The sequence below is a fragment of the Anabrus simplex genome, chromosome 12 (genome assembly GCF_040414725.1).
Source record: "Anabrus simplex isolate iqAnaSimp1 chromosome 12, ASM4041472v1, whole genome shotgun sequence".
NCBI lineage: Eukaryota > Metazoa > Arthropoda > Insecta > Orthoptera > Tettigoniidae > Anabrus > Anabrus simplex.
Genome location: NC_090276.1, coordinates 59,234,770 through 59,253,977, shown reverse-complemented (window position 1 = coordinate 59,253,977; position 19,208 = coordinate 59,234,770). Strand labels below are relative to the sequence as shown.

General features: G+C 38.9%; 2 protein-coding genes across 3 annotated transcripts in view; one reads left to right on the top strand and one right to left on the bottom strand.

The window, feature by feature from the left end:
• Positions 1-19,208, top strand: part of Rheb (Ras homolog enriched in brain) — a 328,978-nt gene that overhangs the window by 118,522 nt on the left and 191,248 nt on the right. The gene's annotated exons all lie outside the window — the stretch shown is intronic.
• LOC136884481 (uncharacterized) overlaps positions 1-19,208 on the bottom strand; it is a 116,781-nt gene that overhangs the window by 12,205 nt on the left and 85,368 nt on the right. For both annotated transcript variants that reach the window (XM_067156680.2, XM_067156679.2), the window contains exons 8-10: positions 13,399-13,689; positions 2,905-3,416; positions 1,315-1,534 (exon numbers count right to left, since the gene is read on the bottom strand). In XM_067156680.2, the coding sequence (XP_067012781.2) occupies positions 1,315-1,534; positions 2,905-3,416; positions 13,399-13,689 (1,023 nt within the window). The remainder of the gene's footprint in view (positions 1-1,314; positions 1,535-2,904; positions 3,417-13,398; positions 13,690-19,208) is intronic.

The following is a 19,208-nucleotide window of genomic DNA, read 5'->3' as shown; positions in this document are numbered from 1 at the left end:
ATCATAGCTTCATCATAGATGTGTATGCATGGTTCAGCTGAGGATGACCTTATGTAAAGGGTCGAAACCGGTCCTGTAGCATAATAAGTGCAATAAACAAGTATTGATAGGCGGAAATCCTTTCCTATTTCTAATTCAACCTTTAGTCGGATAAAAATTTCAAAACAGCTTTAGAAAATCACCAATATGAAATAAAAGTAAATAGTGGCATAATTAACAACACAAGATACGTGAATGATACAGTCGTCTTGTGTGACAATTTTGAAGGTCTCCAACTCCTGCTCAATAATATTAGTGCAGTAAGTGAGGACATGGGACTAAAAATAAATGTAAACAAGACCAAGTTCATGATCTTCAGCAGACGTGCCAATGCTGAGGCCATCTTACAACTAAACAACTGACAGATCGAGAGAGTAACCACTTTTAAATATCTGGGTGCCATTGTCACTGAATAACTTGATTCTGAGAAAGAAGTGAAACAGGGGATAGCAATAGCACGAAGAATATTTACAAAAATGAAATCTTTCTTTTGCAATGACTACTTAAATTTAAAACTTAGATAGAGGATGGTCAAGTGCTACATATGGTCAGCCTTGCTATATGGTGAGGAAAAATGGACTCAAGAACCTAACACTGAAACGCTTGGAATAGAGTAAATTAATGTATTATTTGGAAGCCTTTGAATTGTGGATCCACCGTAGCATGCTCAGGATTTCGTGGGTTGAACGACTAACGAACCAAGGAGTACTCAGAAGGGCAAGAGCAAGTCGGGAACTTGTTCAAACATTAAAACACCGGAAGATCTCTTACCTTGGCCACATCCTTAGAAATAACCGTTAACCTAATCTTAGAGCGGATTTTACAAGGCAATATACAGGGTCGAAGAGGTGTCGGGAGGAGGCGAACATCATGGCTTGGAAACATCACAGAATGGACCGGATTTCACAGTGTTGAAAGACTTTTCCACCTAGCAAGAGATCGTACAGCATTCGCCACAGTGATCACCAACGTCAGGGGGGACCTGATATGGTACTGTGAAGAAGAATATAGTGACCAACTTAATAGGTTTTATTCATTTCATTTTGCATATATGAGCAGCATCTGTGGATGGATAGAACAAACTGGAGGAAGCTCGTACACAACCGCACCCGGCTTGATGGAGCGCAGAAATGATCATGATGATGATGATGACTACTGTCTTTTGGTGTAGCAAGGACTAGTAATTTTCAAGAACTATTTTCAGCAAGCAAGACAATTAAATAAAGCATGGAAACTGAGCAATTTCATAAAAATTATTTCCATTTAAGTACTTACTCTTGCATGTTCACGCAGCTGGTCCACAATCAGGCGATCCACCCGTGAAGGATTGGGAGGAAGGCGAGGAACCGGAATGTTATTAGCAGAGGACACCTTCTTGCCTGGGTTGTGACGAGCCAGATCTGCTTCCGTCTTTTTGCGCTCTTTCTCCAAATTTTTGAACTGGTCGTAACACTCCTCTAGGCGCAGATGTAACTCGCTTGAAGGACCACTGCGTCTGAAATTTAACACAGATCACATGAAAGGCAACAAACAATACTGGAAAACAAAATTTATTAAATTTAAGTAAAGAATTTCATAATCCAGGCTACAAGACAGGATAATTTTAAGTTTATACGATTAATGTTACATTAATAAAGTACTGGTTAATGACAGAGGTTCTTGAACTGTTCTCTTAACCATCTATACCAATGAACAGCTGAAGACCCCAAACACAAAAACCTTCTATGCAGTTGATCTAGTCCTTAGTGTACAAAGCTCAAGATTTGAATCCGTGGAGAGAAATCTGACAACTGCCCTTAGAAATCCCTCAAAGTACTACAGTCAGAACCAAGTCAGACCCAATTCTTCTAAGACAAAAGTAAATGCCTTCCACGTAAGGAACAGGGAAGCTCATCATGGGCAAAGTATAGAATGGTCAGGTATCCAATTGCAGCGATGTCACACTCCAAAATACCTGGGATTAACCCTTGAGAGAGCTCTTATGTTCATAATCCATTGTATGGGTAATAAAATGATATTTCCACGTGAAACAGTCTTATTCGCAAACTAGCAGCATCACAATGGGGCTCTCCTCCTCATTCTGCACTTTAGCAATGCACTGTGTTTTCTGCCTGATGAGTCTACTTCCACAGTCTGGCACAGTTCATTTGATGCTAGACAGGTAGATAAGGTCCTCAAAACCTGAAGGTTGATTAAAGTCTACTCCAGCATATAAGTTCTTTTACCTCACTGGAATAGCACCACCCTGTGTAAGTAGGGAATAGAAGTGGCTGCCAACGGGGAGAGGCTTGAAGTGGAACAGAACACCAGAGAAGACAAAGCTGGAGCTGTGGAAGCAGACCCCTCAACTCTGCAGATGGATATCAGCAGCTGTGCAATTACCAGCTGGACATAATGAATGCTAGCTGGCGTGGAAGTCCCTGAACAGGCTAGGATTAGAAGTGGAAAGATCCACGGATAAAATGAAGAAATGGGGGATAAGCAGAAGTGATACAAGGTGAGAATGTGGACCAAAAAATATCACCACATGCCCACTGTATACAACACCTTGCACAGAGAATTCTCTACAAGCCACTCGCAGATGCATTGGACATTGCAAAATACTGGGCATGTGTAATACGGGAGACAATCTCTCATGTTATGTTTTGTTTCCTTCAAACTGATTTCTACATTAACTGTAAATTTGTGTCTTTTCGACTCAAGAATAATAATAATAATATAATCAACAAATTACTGTATTCTCTTCACCGGCACTTAATCAAATTTGTTTTCCTACATTTCGTCTCCTAGCACCATCATATACAACATGCAAACCAAAGAGGAGACATCTATAAGAAGAAAAGAAAAATTGTTTTAAAAACTTACCGAACGGACCTAAAACCATACATATGAGGCGGAAAGCCAAACATCCCAGCGACATCAAAGATTGGCATCATGTCAGGATTGGATCCATTGCCACCAAGATATGTCATTCGTGCACGAGCTTTCAGCAACTCCGCATACATTTCAGGAGTGTATCGTGGTCCATCAAGTGGAGGGGGGGGAACCATCTGGTGGAGAGGGGGTAGTAACTGTGGAGGGAAATTGGAATTGCCAGCACCATCTTGTGCAGCAGGGGGAGGAGGAGGAGGAATCGAGGGACTAAAGGTAGGAGAGGAGCCTGGAACGGTTACATTTCTCCGTGGAGTGGCTCCGCCCCCTGGAAGGTGTTTCATTCCAAATTCATCATTGTTATTGTTATTATTGTTATGATTCAGTCGGAAGTTGGCCCCTACGTTTCCATGTTCCATGCTGCCACCACTGTATCTCAGACCGTTAGCAGTTGGGTATCCAAAATTATTTGCTGCCTCTCCTTTGTGCACACCACCTGGAAAAGACTATTTAAAAAAAAAAAAAAAAAAAAGATAAGATCATTTAATGATGCAAATAAAAGAAATGAAAGGAAACAAAACTGTTCCAATATATTAATGAACGTAAGTTTTTTTGTGGTCGTTAAATATTTCTGAATTAAAGCCATGTGTACATATATATATATTTAAGGAATCTTTAACAAAACAAAAGAAAAGCTGTGTTTTCAGCCAAGTGTCAATGACTTTCATCAAACCAATGCAATGCATGCTAATTTGCTAAAGATTTCTTAAATATATATATGATATGCCCATTTATGTTTGTACTAGTAATATGTGACTTTGCTTTTGAGTGATGCATCATATCTTTGGGCAAGCTGTCACCTTGAAATTTTTTTTTCAAAAACAACCTAAATTATGATGATGATGATAACAAAATAGTAGCATAATTTGAACTTAAATATCAAGTAATTTGAAATGTCATATATTTAGGCCAAACAAAACAATGTCCATGCCAGATTATTAATTTTTTTCCTACATTTTTTGGCCTACATTGGACCACTCTAGTCAATTATATAAAGTATTTCTTGATTTCCTCTCAGCCCAATATCTTTTCATTCTGAGATGCTGCCTTCCTTTGTTTTGTTGAAAAAACCCTCCCATTAGACCTTTTATTGATCTTGGTTTGTACCCTCGTGTGTGTGTCTTGAAGCGTCTTAATTTTTCCTGTTTTGTTTTTGAGATCGTCGATTGTTATTTGTAGTTCTTTAATGCCCTCCTTAATTTCCGTAATCCATTTAATCTTGGTCATACCATTCCATAACTTTTCAATTATTCTTCTGCTAATTCTGGTGTCAGGGGTTCTGATAAGATGTCCAAAGAATGATACACTTTTTTTCCTAATCGTGCCAATACCGGTTCAATTTCCATATGTATGTATGTTCAGTCTGTCAGCGATGCCGCTGGTGGGATCCTCAACAGCTCTGCCATCAGCTGTCATAGATGGCCTAGGCATCACTGAAGAGGCGTACTAGGGAAATGAGGAGTGAGGTAGTTTCCCGTTGCTTTCCTCACCGAGCCAGAGTTGCTATTACATATCAGTCTGCCAAGCCCACTGAAATGCATACACCAACCGACCCTATGAGCAACATTTTCACACCATTCATAGCAGGGACTAGCTGCATAAGGATTGGCATTACTAGCATCGCTCATACCTCGGTCACTTTCATATTGTCAAAGCCAAGAATAAGACTGAGACAGATCTATGGAAGTAACAAAATTGCTCTAGCCTATACCAGAAGACATAGTGCACTGTAAACACTAGGTCCTGCTAGCAAAGGCATAATTTCCATATAAACCGTTATATTTGATGCTGTTCTTCATTGTCCATTTAACTTGATGCTGTTTATTTATGCACGTTCTAATTAACGTTCTTTCTGTCTTAAGTATTTCATCTGTTCAGCTGTATTAGTAGTTTCAAAAACTGTTTCACTAGCGCAAGTTATTCTGACCATGTGCAACTCTTTTATAATGTCTTAATTTTGCTACTATTGACAGGCTTTTTTTATTGTATGTAGTCTTGGTAACATAATTTGCTTTGTTAATTTATTTCTTCTGTAATGTCAAGGTTATAAGTTATGATTTCTCCTAAATACTTAAATTTATCAACAATTTTGATTTCTTGCCCATCAATTGTTATTTTATTTACCATCTCACCTATTTTCAGTGCTATTTCCTGTAGAGATTTAATTTGGTGTCTAGTTTCCTGAATATTGTTGGACAATAGAGCAAGGTCATCAGCAAATCCTAAATAGTTCAGACTTAAATTTTGCTTGGAGCTTCCAACTTTCATGTTCTTTGGGTTGACCTTGTCTTCTTCTTAACGTGCCATCTTCTAGCGAAGGTTGGCGGTCAACACGGCGATCATGAATTTGGATGCAGGGACATGGAACAGAGACATCATGTCCAACCCACACCAGTCTACGAGGTTCTTCATCCAGCGAGCTCGTCATCTACCAGGACTCCTACGTCCTTTTATTCTTCCTTGTATAACAAGCTGCAGGATTCTGTACTTATCATTCCGCATTATATGCCGAAGTATTAAAGCTTCCACTTTTAATGATCAGCATGACTTCAGTCTTCTGTCCAAGTCAATCCAACACCTTGGAATTCCAGATTCTGTCTGTCCACGAAATGTGAAGCATCCGCCTGTACACCCACATTTCGAATGCTTCCAGTCTTCTGCAGAGGGCTTGAGTAAGTGTCCAGCCTTCCATTCCATAAAGTAACGTGGGAAAGATGTAGGCATGCACCAGACGGAGCTTTAGGTTTAGTTGTAGTTTGCAGTTTTTGAGCAGTTTCTTGATCTGCATAAAGATGCTTCCTGCATGTTCAATGCGGACCCGTATTTCTTGGCTGCAGTCCCATTTCTGGTTGAGGTAACATCCTAGATACTGGTATTGGTGAACCCTAGCAATGGGTTTACTGTAGAGAGTTAGCTGCACGTGGATGTCTCACCATTTACTGAAGACCATGAACGGGGTTTTCTTAATGTTTATCTTCAGTCCTCTATTGTTGCAAGCAAGATTCACTTTGTCTAATAATACTTGAAGGTCTTCTGCGATGTCTGCTAGCAATAACGTGTAGTCAGCATAACGGAGGTTGTTTAGAAGTTCCCCATTGATAATGATGCCTAAGGTAGACGGTTCTTCCAGAGCTTCTGCAAGGATAGCCTCTGAGTAAATACTGAAGAGTAGAGGCGATAATACGCAGCCTTGTCTATTTCATCTGACAGGTTTTCCTCACTCTGAATAGCTGCGCTCTGACGCCAGTACAAGTTGGCAATAATCTGTTAAGTCCGATGTTCTGCAGAATTTCCATCAACTTCCCATGCTGGACTTTGCCAAATGCCTTTTCGTAGTCTATGAAACGTGCATAGACATCCTTTTTCATTTCCAAGCAATGCTGGACAAGTACTTGAATACAAAAAAGTGCATCTCTAGTCCCAAGACCATTCCTGAATCCGAACTATGTTTCAGTTACAATGGAAACTCTATACTCTTTTTCGAGGGACCATGAAAATAAAACGGACAACATGTGAAAACGGGAAATCCGGGAATGAATGAAAACCATCAACAATTTGGCTAAACATCACAAAAATGAAACATGTATAATTATAATCTTACAAAAACGCCTAAACCAAACCAAACTACAGCCCCAATGGGACTTTACCTGCCAAGCGACCGCTGCTCAGCTCGAAGGCCTGCAGATTACGAGGTGACGCATGGTCAGTAAGACGAATCCTCTCGGCCGATATTCCTGGCTCTCTAGATCGGGGTCGCCATCTCACCATTAGATAGCTTCTCAATTAAAGGTAATCACGTAGGCTGAGTGGACCTGGAACCAGCCTTTATATCCAGGTAAAATTGCCTGACCTGGTCGGAATCGAACCCGGGCCCTGTGGATGAGAGGCAGGCACGTTAGACCGCGAAACCGCATTAATTACCGGTATGAGAGTTCAAAATCTCGATACTTTATATTCATTTTTACAGGGGAATCTTCGTCAGTTTCGCGTGAAAACTTATTTTAGTTCAGCAACTTTGATTAACCAAACTCTTCGAAAAATCTAACAACGCCAAACCAAACGACAATCGACCACAAGTAGTTTTTAATTCTCTCGCCTAATAAAATAAAGCACATTAGGTAAAAAAAGGGGCTGCCTGGCCGAGGCGGTAAAGGCGTGCTCGGTTCGCCCGGAAAGACGTGGGTTCGAATCCCCATCAGGAAGTCGTAAAATTTAAGAAGCGAGATTTCCACTTCCGGAGGTGAATATGGCCCTGAGGTTCACTCAGCCTACACCAAAAATGAGTACCAGGTTAATTCCTGGGGGCAAAGGCGGCCAGGCGTAGAGCTAACCACTCTACCCCATCACGTGCCGAGGTGGAAGCCTTTACCTTCCACTCCTCCAAGGGCCTTCATGGCCTGTACGGAGGCGACTTTGCTTTGCTTTACATTAGATATAAAAGCGCCCAACATGATGGCGGAATCTCTTCTTTTCTTAATCTTTCATTGTAATTTGGTCTCCGGTATACTGTTCGTTCGTAGTCAGTTTCTGGAAATCTTGTACCGCGTAAATTAAGCCTACACTGACTTTTAAAGGTTATGTTGAACTCGAAAACATAGTTTCGAATGTAAGTATCAAATCTCAAAAGTTCTCGAATGCATTATATTCAATTCTGCTCGTCACTAATCCAATCAAATTAGAAAGAGAAAAGATATCATCAAAACTTCAGAAATTATGGTTACTCGTGACCTTGAGGTCATCTGGAAAGCATGCTAGCTGCACGTATCCGTACGAGTTGGAAATGATACAAACTATTTAAATGCAACGTGCACAAATAAAATGCCATAAACCGCTGTCGTTATAACACGAAAACGTAAAATTCCCAGTCTTACATTACGACCAAAACAGTAATAAGCAATCCCATGACCTCCCATGGCTTTCTTTTTTAATGGAAGGTGCAACCAAATACTGCAACATCTGTTCTGGTCTCGCTAACATAATCGTGTACGGTACAATAATATTAAAATATACTAAATTTGTGTTAAGGAGCAGTTTCGATTCTTGCCTGAAAGCCCAGTTACTCTACAGTGCCCTGAGGAAAGTACCAAAAACCTGTTCGGCAGTACGATCGAAAAAGGTAAAAATATTTAACGAGACTCGTTCCGTCTTCAAGCAGAGCTGTCGAAATGCGCTGTGTCTTGTTGTGGCCACTCTCTGCTTTATGATTTCTGAGATTCTCTAAACAATACCACCCGAAAAAGATGCTAAGATGGTCCCTTATGCAATTTCACCGCCGATCTCTTTTCCAGTACAGTACTTGCTCTAATTATAGCAATGACGGGGCGTTAACGCCAAGATCCATAAGTATGCCATAGCCATCCTTTCGTGAAATACAGTTTATTAAAAAAAGATTGATCGAGGACTTAGCGCTGAAGGGACTGAAATTTCTGGACGGTTGATCCGGGAAATCGCTTCGAGGAACGGACAATGCGGTATATTTACACGATTTAAATACGGTGCTCGCGGGACCACGTAATTTGAATGCATATTCCGGGAAAATGTAGTTTCCGGGAACGGATAATCGAGGTTCCACTGTGTCACATCTTTACATTTAGCACGGATTCTGCAATCAATGATCTTTAAGAATATCTTTAGGATATGGCTTATCAGACTGATGGTTCTGTACTCTTCGCATCGTCTGGTATTTGCCTTTTTGGGGTGAGCGATAAAAGTGGACCTAAGTCAGTCTTCTGTTATTATTCCAGTTGAGTAGATTTTGTTGAATACCTCTGTCAGAATACTTATACCATTGTCGTCCAGGAGTGTGAGGAGTTCTGCATGCACTTCAACAGGTCCAGGGGCCGTTCCATTCCTTGTTTGGCAGATGTTCAAAATGGCAGGGCCTGTGTTCACCTCGTTCACACAATGTTCGTTAGGTCTATCATCGCTGAATAGTTCTTCTATATATGCCTTCCAGTCCTTGAGTTTGTCAGTGATGTGAGTCACAGTGCAGTTGTCCTTATCCACCAAAATATGATGTACCATTCCCTTATTATATATTCTAATGCACAGTTAAATAGTAATGGTGATAAACAGTCTCCTTGTCTTAAACCAGTTTTAATTTAAAAAATGGTTCAGAAACCACTCTAAACTTTACTTTTGATATGGTATTACCATATTTACTTGTGTATTAGACCCCCTTGGTTTTCGAGATGAAGAAAATGAAAAAAATCTCGCATACAAGACTCCCCAATGTAATTCGTCAGAGAAGAGCAACGATTCCGCTTCGAAGCAGGTACAAGCCTTATGCAGCTCTGATGACAAAACACAAATTTGTGAATAGTTTCGTCCATACGACCCACGCATTGCTAGCACGCATCAGTCATGTATGTATGCCTGTGTTTTGTAGTTAAGAATGTCCACGAGTGTAATGGTTAGCACAATTAGCCCCCCCATTCTCGGGAGCCTGAGTTTGATTCCCGGCACCGCATTGCCAGAGATTTACGAATGGCAGGAAGGTTGATTGCGGTAAAAATGGTACATGAAACTCCCTTCCACTGGGGGCCTGTTTAAAAAAGAGCAGCATCACCTTGAGATGAGGAAAGGAGTTTACGTAAGGAATATTCACGGATGTTGCTAGGCCTATTAATATAGGCAGGCAAGATCATTAACAGAGCGATCGTGTGCGCAAAGTTACCCCTGTATGTTCCGGAAGACGCATTCTTTCATGACGCGGAGAAATTCAGAATTTAAATTACTCTGTAAAATACTATTTTTTTCAAAATGTAAAGGCAGTTTCGAATTAAAAGTCTGAATTTGGGTAATGGGACCGACATTGTTCTTCGAATTACGAATTATCCGTATTTCGAATTAAACTATTTAAATAACATGCAAAACCGTACTTCATGTTTCGGGGAACGAGACCTGCTTCGAATTAGGCGAGATTTTAAATAAACCGATTTTGAATTATCGAGGTTCTACTGTATTACTTTTAGAGTGATCTGTTCAGCACAACTTCTCCAGGGTCTAAAGCCTCCTTGGTATTCTCCTAACGCTTTTTCTAGTTGATCTTTAATCCTTCCATGTAAGATCTTGGAAAAAAATCTTGTATGTGCAGTTCAAGATACACAATCCTCTATAATTATCCAGATTGCTCTTATCTCCCTTTTTATGAAGACTGTGTATTAAGGCTGTTGTCCAATGTTCTGGAAACTGTTCAGTGATCAAAATTTTTGTTAAAGCCATGTGTAAGGAAATCCAAACAATACTGCTTGAATATTTCCACATCTCTACAAAAACCTGGTCGTCTCCGCACGCCTTATAATTTTTAAGTTCTTATAGAGCTTTTTCTAATTCTTAAAATGTTGATGGTCTATGTTATTAAATCTGGTTCTTATTGGAGTGATTAATAATAATAATAATAATAATAATAATAATAATAATAATAATAATAATAATAATAATAGTAATCAGGAGCACTAAAAATAAAACACCTAAAAGTAAACTACAGCAAGTCACGGAAATAGCCAGGGTGGTGATTATTGTTTAAAGAGGAAGTACAACTAGGTAACCATCCTCTATATAACACTAAGGAAGGGATCTGACACTTCAAAAAATGAAGGTATCGGCCAAAGGAAGACAAGGGGCACGAAGAGTGTGAAAATGAAAGACTCCTTAGGCCTCCATAAGTAATACAGTAGGGTTTGGAAAGGAACAAGAGTTGACCAAGGGAGGTCGGATAGGATACATGAAGGTGAGGAGCCTGGCACAAGTAAGTGGAAGCAATGCCAGCACCCAGCTAAGGGCCCTGTGGTCGCCAACCCACGCTCCAAAGTTCAGAGATCTTCAGTCATATTAAACAAAACTGACAAGACATTAACATAAAAACACACATAAATTTGAGCATTAAAAACGAAGTCTATGAAAATGTAATGAGAACATGATTTATAATTTATAATCTTAACCATAATGGTCAATAGTAAATTAATCCGTATCGACAACCTATCGTCGGCGGCGCCTGCAACTCGTTTCCGAGTAAACATATTCTTCGGCAGTTTACATTTTCACACTCGCAAAGCTTTGTGAATATATTTCATATGACTTAGTAGCTCAATCTAAACAATCAATATATTCTATTAAAACGTTAATTAAATATGAATGTCCACCTTGTGAACACTAAAATGAAATTTATTTGAATTTCAATACACCGAACATGTTTCAAGAAACCAAGTTCTCCTTTTGAAACATGTTCAGTGTATAAATTTCATGTTAGTGTTGACAAGGTGGACATTCATAAATATGACAAGACATTAACACAAAAACATAAATAAATAAATAAATAAATAAATAAATAAATAAATAAATAAATAAATAAATAAATAAATAAATAAGAGTATTAACCTTATGACTTATGTCATGTAATTTTTTACGTAACTTCTCAAATGGATGATTCATCAAATGCAAACCACAAGCACAGACTGCGAAACAAAATTTTAATCTTGCATTTTTTATAACAGTGCATATTGGTTTTTTTAAGCAAACCACAACCTACGACTAAAAAGACATTACCCTGCATGTTCTCATTACAATTTTATACACTTCGTTTTTAATACTCAAACTTATGAATATGTTTTTGTGTTTATGTCTTAATTTTGTTCATTATGGCTGAAGATTACCTCTAAGTAGGTAGAACATCCATTTGATGTTTCAATGTTTTCATAACTAGGATCATTTACAACACGGGTATGAATAGGCGAATAATTTTTCAGTTTGAATTGAAATTACGTGTCAATACGATCAGCATGAAAATCCTAACATATGATTTGCATTCTATGCTAGAGTGGAAATCAGTGAGGATTTGAAAGAAAAGTTCCAAATTCAAATTTTTAAGGATTTAAATAGAAATGTAAATGTTCATATGTTTCTAAATGTACTTGTATGTGATTTGATAGAATCTGATGATGAACTTTCAAGAAAGAAACATGTCATTTGTTTCAATTAAGCCTTTTCCTTTCCAGGTAAAATTTTGTTACCATTGTTTTCTTTTCCAGATAGTTTACAAATTTATTTATTCAAAATTAGTTTTGGCAGACTGAAGAACCTAACCATTAAAATCAAGAGGCTTCCACCTTTTTTTTTTTTTTTTTTGCATTATCAAAAGAGAAAACTTAATTACAAGGAAACGTTTTGTCTCAAAACTATACTCCGCGCGGCTTTACTTTTAAATTGATGTTTCGCAAAACACATGAGCATTGCCTTACCTCTGTTGGCGGAGCGCTACGGCAGCGAAAACAGCTGATGCAATACGGCCGTGGTAAACAGCCATTGTAAAATGTAATACCGAACTCAGAAAAGCTAATGAATCTGGATCGAAAAATTCACAAAACACCACTTCCTGGCAACATCCGAAAGCAAAAAGAGAATATATTAAGAGTAAAAAAAGAATGAGGAAATAACACATCACTCATTGCTAATGGCTGGTACAGGAAGGAGGTTATGGCCTACAAAGGAAACACTCCACTGATCTCAGTCACTTTCTTGCCACTTGCCTCTTCCGAATTCACTGCGACATGCTAAATATGCACGAAGTTACTAACCAATACATGGACATAAATAAAATTACGGGTATATTCTTATACACTGAACTATTAAACCTGTGTTGTACTATCTTATACTATGCTAAACTGTAAATTACACTTTACTGTACTATACTAGAAAGATAAAGACTAATATCTGAAAAAGACATTACTGAAGAATGCAAAATATTGCAAATCATTCCGAATACCATACACGCCGAGTGAGATACGTAAACCACGTGGTGAATGTAAATTTAGAATTGGCAACTAGGCTTCGAGATAGCACACCTCCGATATAAGTCGATATGAATGGCAGCTTGGGATTGGTTGGATGTCAATGTTTCAGCACATAACCACCAGAGCCAAAATCGGTCAAAACGTCAATTTAGAAGTAAAGCCATGCAGAACATAAGAGATGGAACTAAAGATGTTCTTGTAATAATGGTAAAAAATGTGTTTTTTACGATTTGCTCTGCGTCGCACCGACACAGATAGGTCTTATAGCAACGAAGGTATAGGAAAGGGCTAGAACGAGGAAGGAAGCGGCCGTAGCTTTAATTAAGGTACAGCCCCACTATTTGCCTGGTGTGAAAATGGGACACCAAGGAAAACTATCTTCAGGGCTGCTGAAAGTGGGGGTTCGAACCCACTATCTCCCAGATACAAGCTCACAGCTGGCGCTCCTAACCACACAGACAACTCGCTCGGTAATTAAATTGTAAAGGAGGGGTAATACTATATATTGCACAAACAAGAAGATAGATTTTATTCATCACCTGTTAGTTCCACTAATATTTCCCCAATAACATATCATGGTTAAAATATCTGTAAAGAGAAAGGACTAATAAAGAGTCTGAATTATTTATGTACATACCTGCTGACTGGGAATGGATCCCCGGCTGCTCAGATTCTTGGGGAAGCCAATCGCAGAGTAAACTGGCGGTGGCGGTTGGTGCATATTAGGCTCCTTTATACTGACAGGCATATTAGGTGGTGGCCTAGAGGGAGGACTGCTGAATTTCAGCAATGAGAGATTCAGCTGGTGGTCCAAGCCATTCAGAGTCCCATCACAAACCTCAGAGTTGTTAACTGCACCAACTTCATTCTTTGACATACTGTTGTAGCTTGATGCAAGCTGCAGAAGGCTGTTTGAAAATCGACACGGCTGAAATACAATACATTTTCTTATTTAAAATCTTTTTAGTTAAGAAGCAACAAATACAGGGTCAAAATGTAGGATAAAATATGTAGAAATTATGGAATATTAGAGAAAAGCAGCAATGTTTGCAATATGAATAGTGTCCATAAGCATTGCTTAATCATTTGAAACATTTCATCTAATAATACAAAGAAATTTCAAGAGGGAAATAAATTGCAGAACTACGTTGGAATATACAACCAATAAATTCATATTACAGAGTGAGTCTTCTATGATATCAAGAAGTAAGTATAAATAACCACCTAATCGATACTTTATTACTGCCTCAGGCAAAACTGAATATAAATTAACACTTACAGGACATGTTTCGACCACTTAGTGGTCCTCTTCAGCTGTATAAAGAAAAAATTGAGAAAAAACGTTAGGACATTAAGAACAAATAAAAGTTCTTTGGAGACTCCTTTGTTAAAAAATGGAGGTCATCAGAACAGGACATCTTGCCTCTCGTTCTTGTTCTGAAGTGAACATCACCATGGAAATCGTGCAAAAGTTTTCTTATTTTTCATTCCAAATCCCAGCACTACGCTTAACTAAGGCCCTGTGTATACACTACTAACATCTATCAGCAAATATTACTAACAGTCAAAACAGAGATCAATTTAAAATCCCGAATAAAGACTTGTTTTGCTCTCATGGGAGCAGGTAAGTTCCGGATAATTACATGTAATGCTTGGCTAAGGTTAAATATCAGTTAAACTCAAGTACACAGAATTCAAGTCCTTTCTAATTTTCAATTCACTGGCTGGGTGAAGGTCTGGAGACAATTGAGCAAGAGTGTGAATCATGTGGTCACATGACTATTGGCAAGTATGAATTCACTTCACCATTCATGAGTCACTTCCTTTGGAGCTTCTAGTAAATTCAAACAGAACTGGCTTACCTTACCTATGATGAGCACAGTTGCACCAGGAATGTGCAGTAAAAAATTGGCAAGATGTATGGTCCTTAATGAAATGACTGAGAAAGATGGTGTTATGGCATGAACAAAGAACAGTAAGACGCCGGTGACTTTGCTAAGCCTGGAGACAAACTTGATCCTGTTATTTTGATGTTTTATATGGTTTATATTTCATTTTCATTAATCCTGGATTATTTCCTTATTATTGGATATTTGAATAGTGTTTGTTAACCCTCTACTGCATGAATTATTTTTCATTTTCGTTTGGTGAAGAAAATTTCAAGCTTTAATGTTCAACATACGTTCAGTGTATTAGATGTAACTGGGGCTAATAGCTTAACACTCATATGTGATGTGGATTGCCATAGTTGAATATATATACGATTTTTCACGATTTTACGCCAAGCTTTTAACATTCAAAGACCGAACATTACTACCTACTGGCCATGGGTACGTACTGCAAGGCGCAAGTACAACTTGCAGAACCGTACGTCGGTAATGTCTTTGAGGTTGAGCCAGAGGTACTCCTGAAGCTTGTGGTAATGTGATGGGGAGGGCCCACGTAAAATAAACGGTGGTTGGTTCACGTGGATGTTGACGGGGTGGAAGGAGTACCATTGGTTGTAGGGCTGTTTTGACTTATGTTATGTAAAAAAAAAACAAGGCAGCACTGGGATATGTGTTTAATTGATTGTACAGTTGAAGGTGTGCCGTAAAACTACCTCTGTCTACAATATTTATCCATTTATACAGGTGAAAATTTATTTGTTGCCTAAAGGCAACAGTATGCAGTAGAGGGTTAATGATATCCATTGCAGAGGACTGTAGAGAGATATTTTAAATGTTATTTACATTTTTGGTATTTTGTTTATAAGCATGGCAACCATATGCTGCGTTACTACATGTGACCGTGTGCTAAAAGGTTATGTTATTGATATATAGTGAACGCTATTCTGTGTTGTGGATTCATTTGCATGGTCGGTTTGTAGTTTATATTTTTTTAAGGTTCTTTCTGCAGCTTTACGATGTCTACGATAATCTGTGGACTATATTTCACTTGATGCTTATGATATTTGGTTATATGATTGCTACGAAGTGAGCAACGAGATATTACTTGACGTTTTTTTATGTGAAGTTTTCCCTAAGAGTATTTTTTGATCACTTTTTGGCGTTCATTCGTTGTTATTAAATTAAAAGTCGAAACTTTTTTTTTCGGTCTTTTTTCTAATCTGTGACTTTACAGTGAAGTGTTGATAGCATTTTATAGTAACACTGCACTCGTTCTTGTGTATTCTGCTGGTGAATATTGTGATCCTGTATGGGAAAACAGCGCTCATACCACTATGATGTGCAACTCAATGAGACCATGAGGGTTATCACTGGTACTGTTAGATCTAATCCCACACAATGGCTACCAGTCCTAGCTAATATCACTCCGCAAGATCTAAGGAGGAAAGAAGCTAAGGTAAGCTTGCTCTAGAAGATCACCTCAGAAGAACTCTCCCTTGTATGATGCCCTGCAAGATCCACCAAGAACACGTTTGAAATCACGCAAGCCACCCTGGGTTGATTTAGAAGGTATCAATTCTTTCGACATGACCTACAAGTGGCAACAACGTTGGAATGAACAACCACCTAATAATGCCCACCTGGTTGAAGATCCTACAAAGAAGGTAGAGGGATTCTAACTACCACGCCAAACCTGGTCGAAGCTGAACCGCATTAGAATGGGTCAAGGGAGGTGTGGTCACACCTTAAAGAAATGGGGTTTCCATACATCTGCTGCCTGTGACTGGAGTGGAGGACCAAACCATACAACACATTGTTCAGAAGTGTCCACTTCGTGCATTTAACAGTGGTCTGAAGACTCTACATGAAGTGACACCATGTGCTCTGGAATGGTTCTCAAATTTGGATATTTCCATTTGATTATTTGTAAACTTTTGTGTACTTGTACAACCATACGATATATCGTAACAAATCTTAAGGTTAGGGAATGTGCATTGTCTGCGCGCCCGGTGGTTGTATTACAGTCTACGTTTAGTGTTATATTAATCTCAGTTTAATCATACAGACTTGGTAGTTAATTATAAGAGCATAAGCTGAAAAGGAAAACCAAATTAACAAATCGCAGAGCTTGTTAACAACATCGTATTACATTTTATGACATGGAGACGGAATTCGTGAAAGCCAGTAATGAAGCAGCAGATTCTTCAAGTGTTGTTGATTATATTGCAAGCTCCCAAAATTATTTAAGCTTAAATTGAAAACCACGATTACCCTGTCCCCACTGCAGCAAACACTACATAAAACTCAATACGCACGTAAGTCGATCTCATCCTGATATCCACCGCAAAATAACAGTACAGAGACAGCCTACCATAAACCACTCTGCCGCTTCACAAGGTGATGAAAAATGCAATAACGAAGAATTTCGCTCTCAAAATGAGAGTAGAAAACCGGTGGGACGAATAGACGAATATAAGAAGAGCTTGAACCAGTGGACATTTTTCTTATGAAATGAGCACAGATCAGTTTGACAAGTCTCTCGATGAATTCGCTGTTTTCTTAGCCGAATCCATACATCTCCTACCAGGTCCTAAACACCTGGCAAAAAAATATTTTGAGGCAAGAAAAATGAAGAGAGATGCAAAGCTACAGAGAACTTCAGGCAACACTAAAATCCGCAGAGAGCAACAAAAAGAAAAAAAGAAAAGAGACGTAATAATTATCGATATGAAGAAATGCGGTTTTTCTATTACAACCAGCGAAGAACAGCCATCAGAAACACTCTGAACGACCAAATGACTCACTGCATGGCTGATATTAAGGATATTGAGAATCATTTTCATCTATTTTTGCCACATCTAACAACTGCAAACACAAACATTACTAAGACCTGCTGACTGAAAGGGAACGTGCTGTACAAGACTAAACCTTCGATGTAACGGTCCACAAGGACGAGGTAATCCTGGCTATGAAATGAATGGCTGTGGACACGTCAGCCGGACACGACAGAGTTCTAGTCAGTGCTATGAAAGATGATATGGCATCAACTATCACAGCTAAAATTGCTACGATAATGTTACAGACAGGGCATGTTCCATTACTGTTCACGAAGGCGCGCACCATTTTGCTACCTAAAAATGGAGATCCAACAGAACTGTCAGACTGGAGGCTAATCACTGTATGTTCAGTTCTTCATTGTGTCATCGAGTAGGTCTTTGCGCAAGATTAAGGAGTTACATCCAATTTAGCGAACATCAAAGAGGATACATCAAATCACCTGGCACCATCATAAACACCGCTTTACTCAGATCTGTGTTAAACTCAGCAAAATACAACAAACAAGATGTTACTCTGGTCTTCCTAGACATAAGCAAGGCTATTACAGGTCATAATCCTCATGGTTGTTCCGTATTGAATGATGTTATTCACAGCAATTATAATAAGAAGTATTTCTGATCCACCTATTCAATACAAATCACCTTAATTGGCGTTTAAACTTTCATACAATTACAGTGGAACCTTGGATTGCGAGCGTGATTCGTTCCGGCATCATGCTTGCAATCCAAAGTGCTCGTATATCAAAGCAAGTTTTCCCATAAGAAACAATTTAAACGCAAATGATTCGTCCACAACACAAAAATATGTATTCTAATACCATTTCTAAAACAAAATATAACAAAAAACAAATTAAAGTGCACTTTTCCTTACAATAGAATCATTGTTGGTGTGACGGAGACGAGAGATAATGTGTAGCACGAATTTCACTAACGGAATCACTGCTATCTGTTGGCTCACTGGAATTGTTTTCTTTTCGTGCAACTTTAGCGAGAAACCTGTCAAATGATTGTTGCTTTTGCCTCTTCTTGAGGATTTCACGAAAATGTGACATTACATTGTCATTGAACTTAGTCATCGCTCGCACTGCTACAGCCTTATTCGGGTGATGTTTTTCTACAAAATTTTGTACCATTTCCCACATTTCACGAATCTCAGTTGAAGTGAGAGTTTCCACTGACTTTTCCTCTCCTCTTCCCTGGATGAGATCTCCATAACTTCCTCCTGTTGTTCGCGATGCAGGTCCATCAGTTCATTGGTAGATAGTTCCTGGCTATGTTCTTCAACCAGTTCTTGAATGTCCACGTCATTCACCTCCAGCCCCATAATCTACCCTAAGGACACAATTTCATCGACAATCGGCGGCTCATTGTCACCAACAATCCCCTCAAAGTCACATCCAAGAACACAGCGAGGCCACAGATTTCCCCAAGCGGAAGTGTGAGTTCTCTTGGTGACCCCATCCCAGGCTTTATCGCTGATCTTCAAGCAGTTCACGATGGGGAAATGATGATGTGTAGCATGAATTTCACTAACGGAATCACTGCTATCTGTTGGCTCACTGGAATTGTAATTGTAAGGGTAAGGTTTGTTTCTTCGGTCACTTCAAAGCATCGCTGAAATAGTGCTTTGGTGTATAGCTTCTTGAAGTTCGAAATGACTTGCTGATCCATAGGTTGGAGTAGTGGAGTAGTGTTAGGAGGAAGAAAACCCCTCAGCGCCG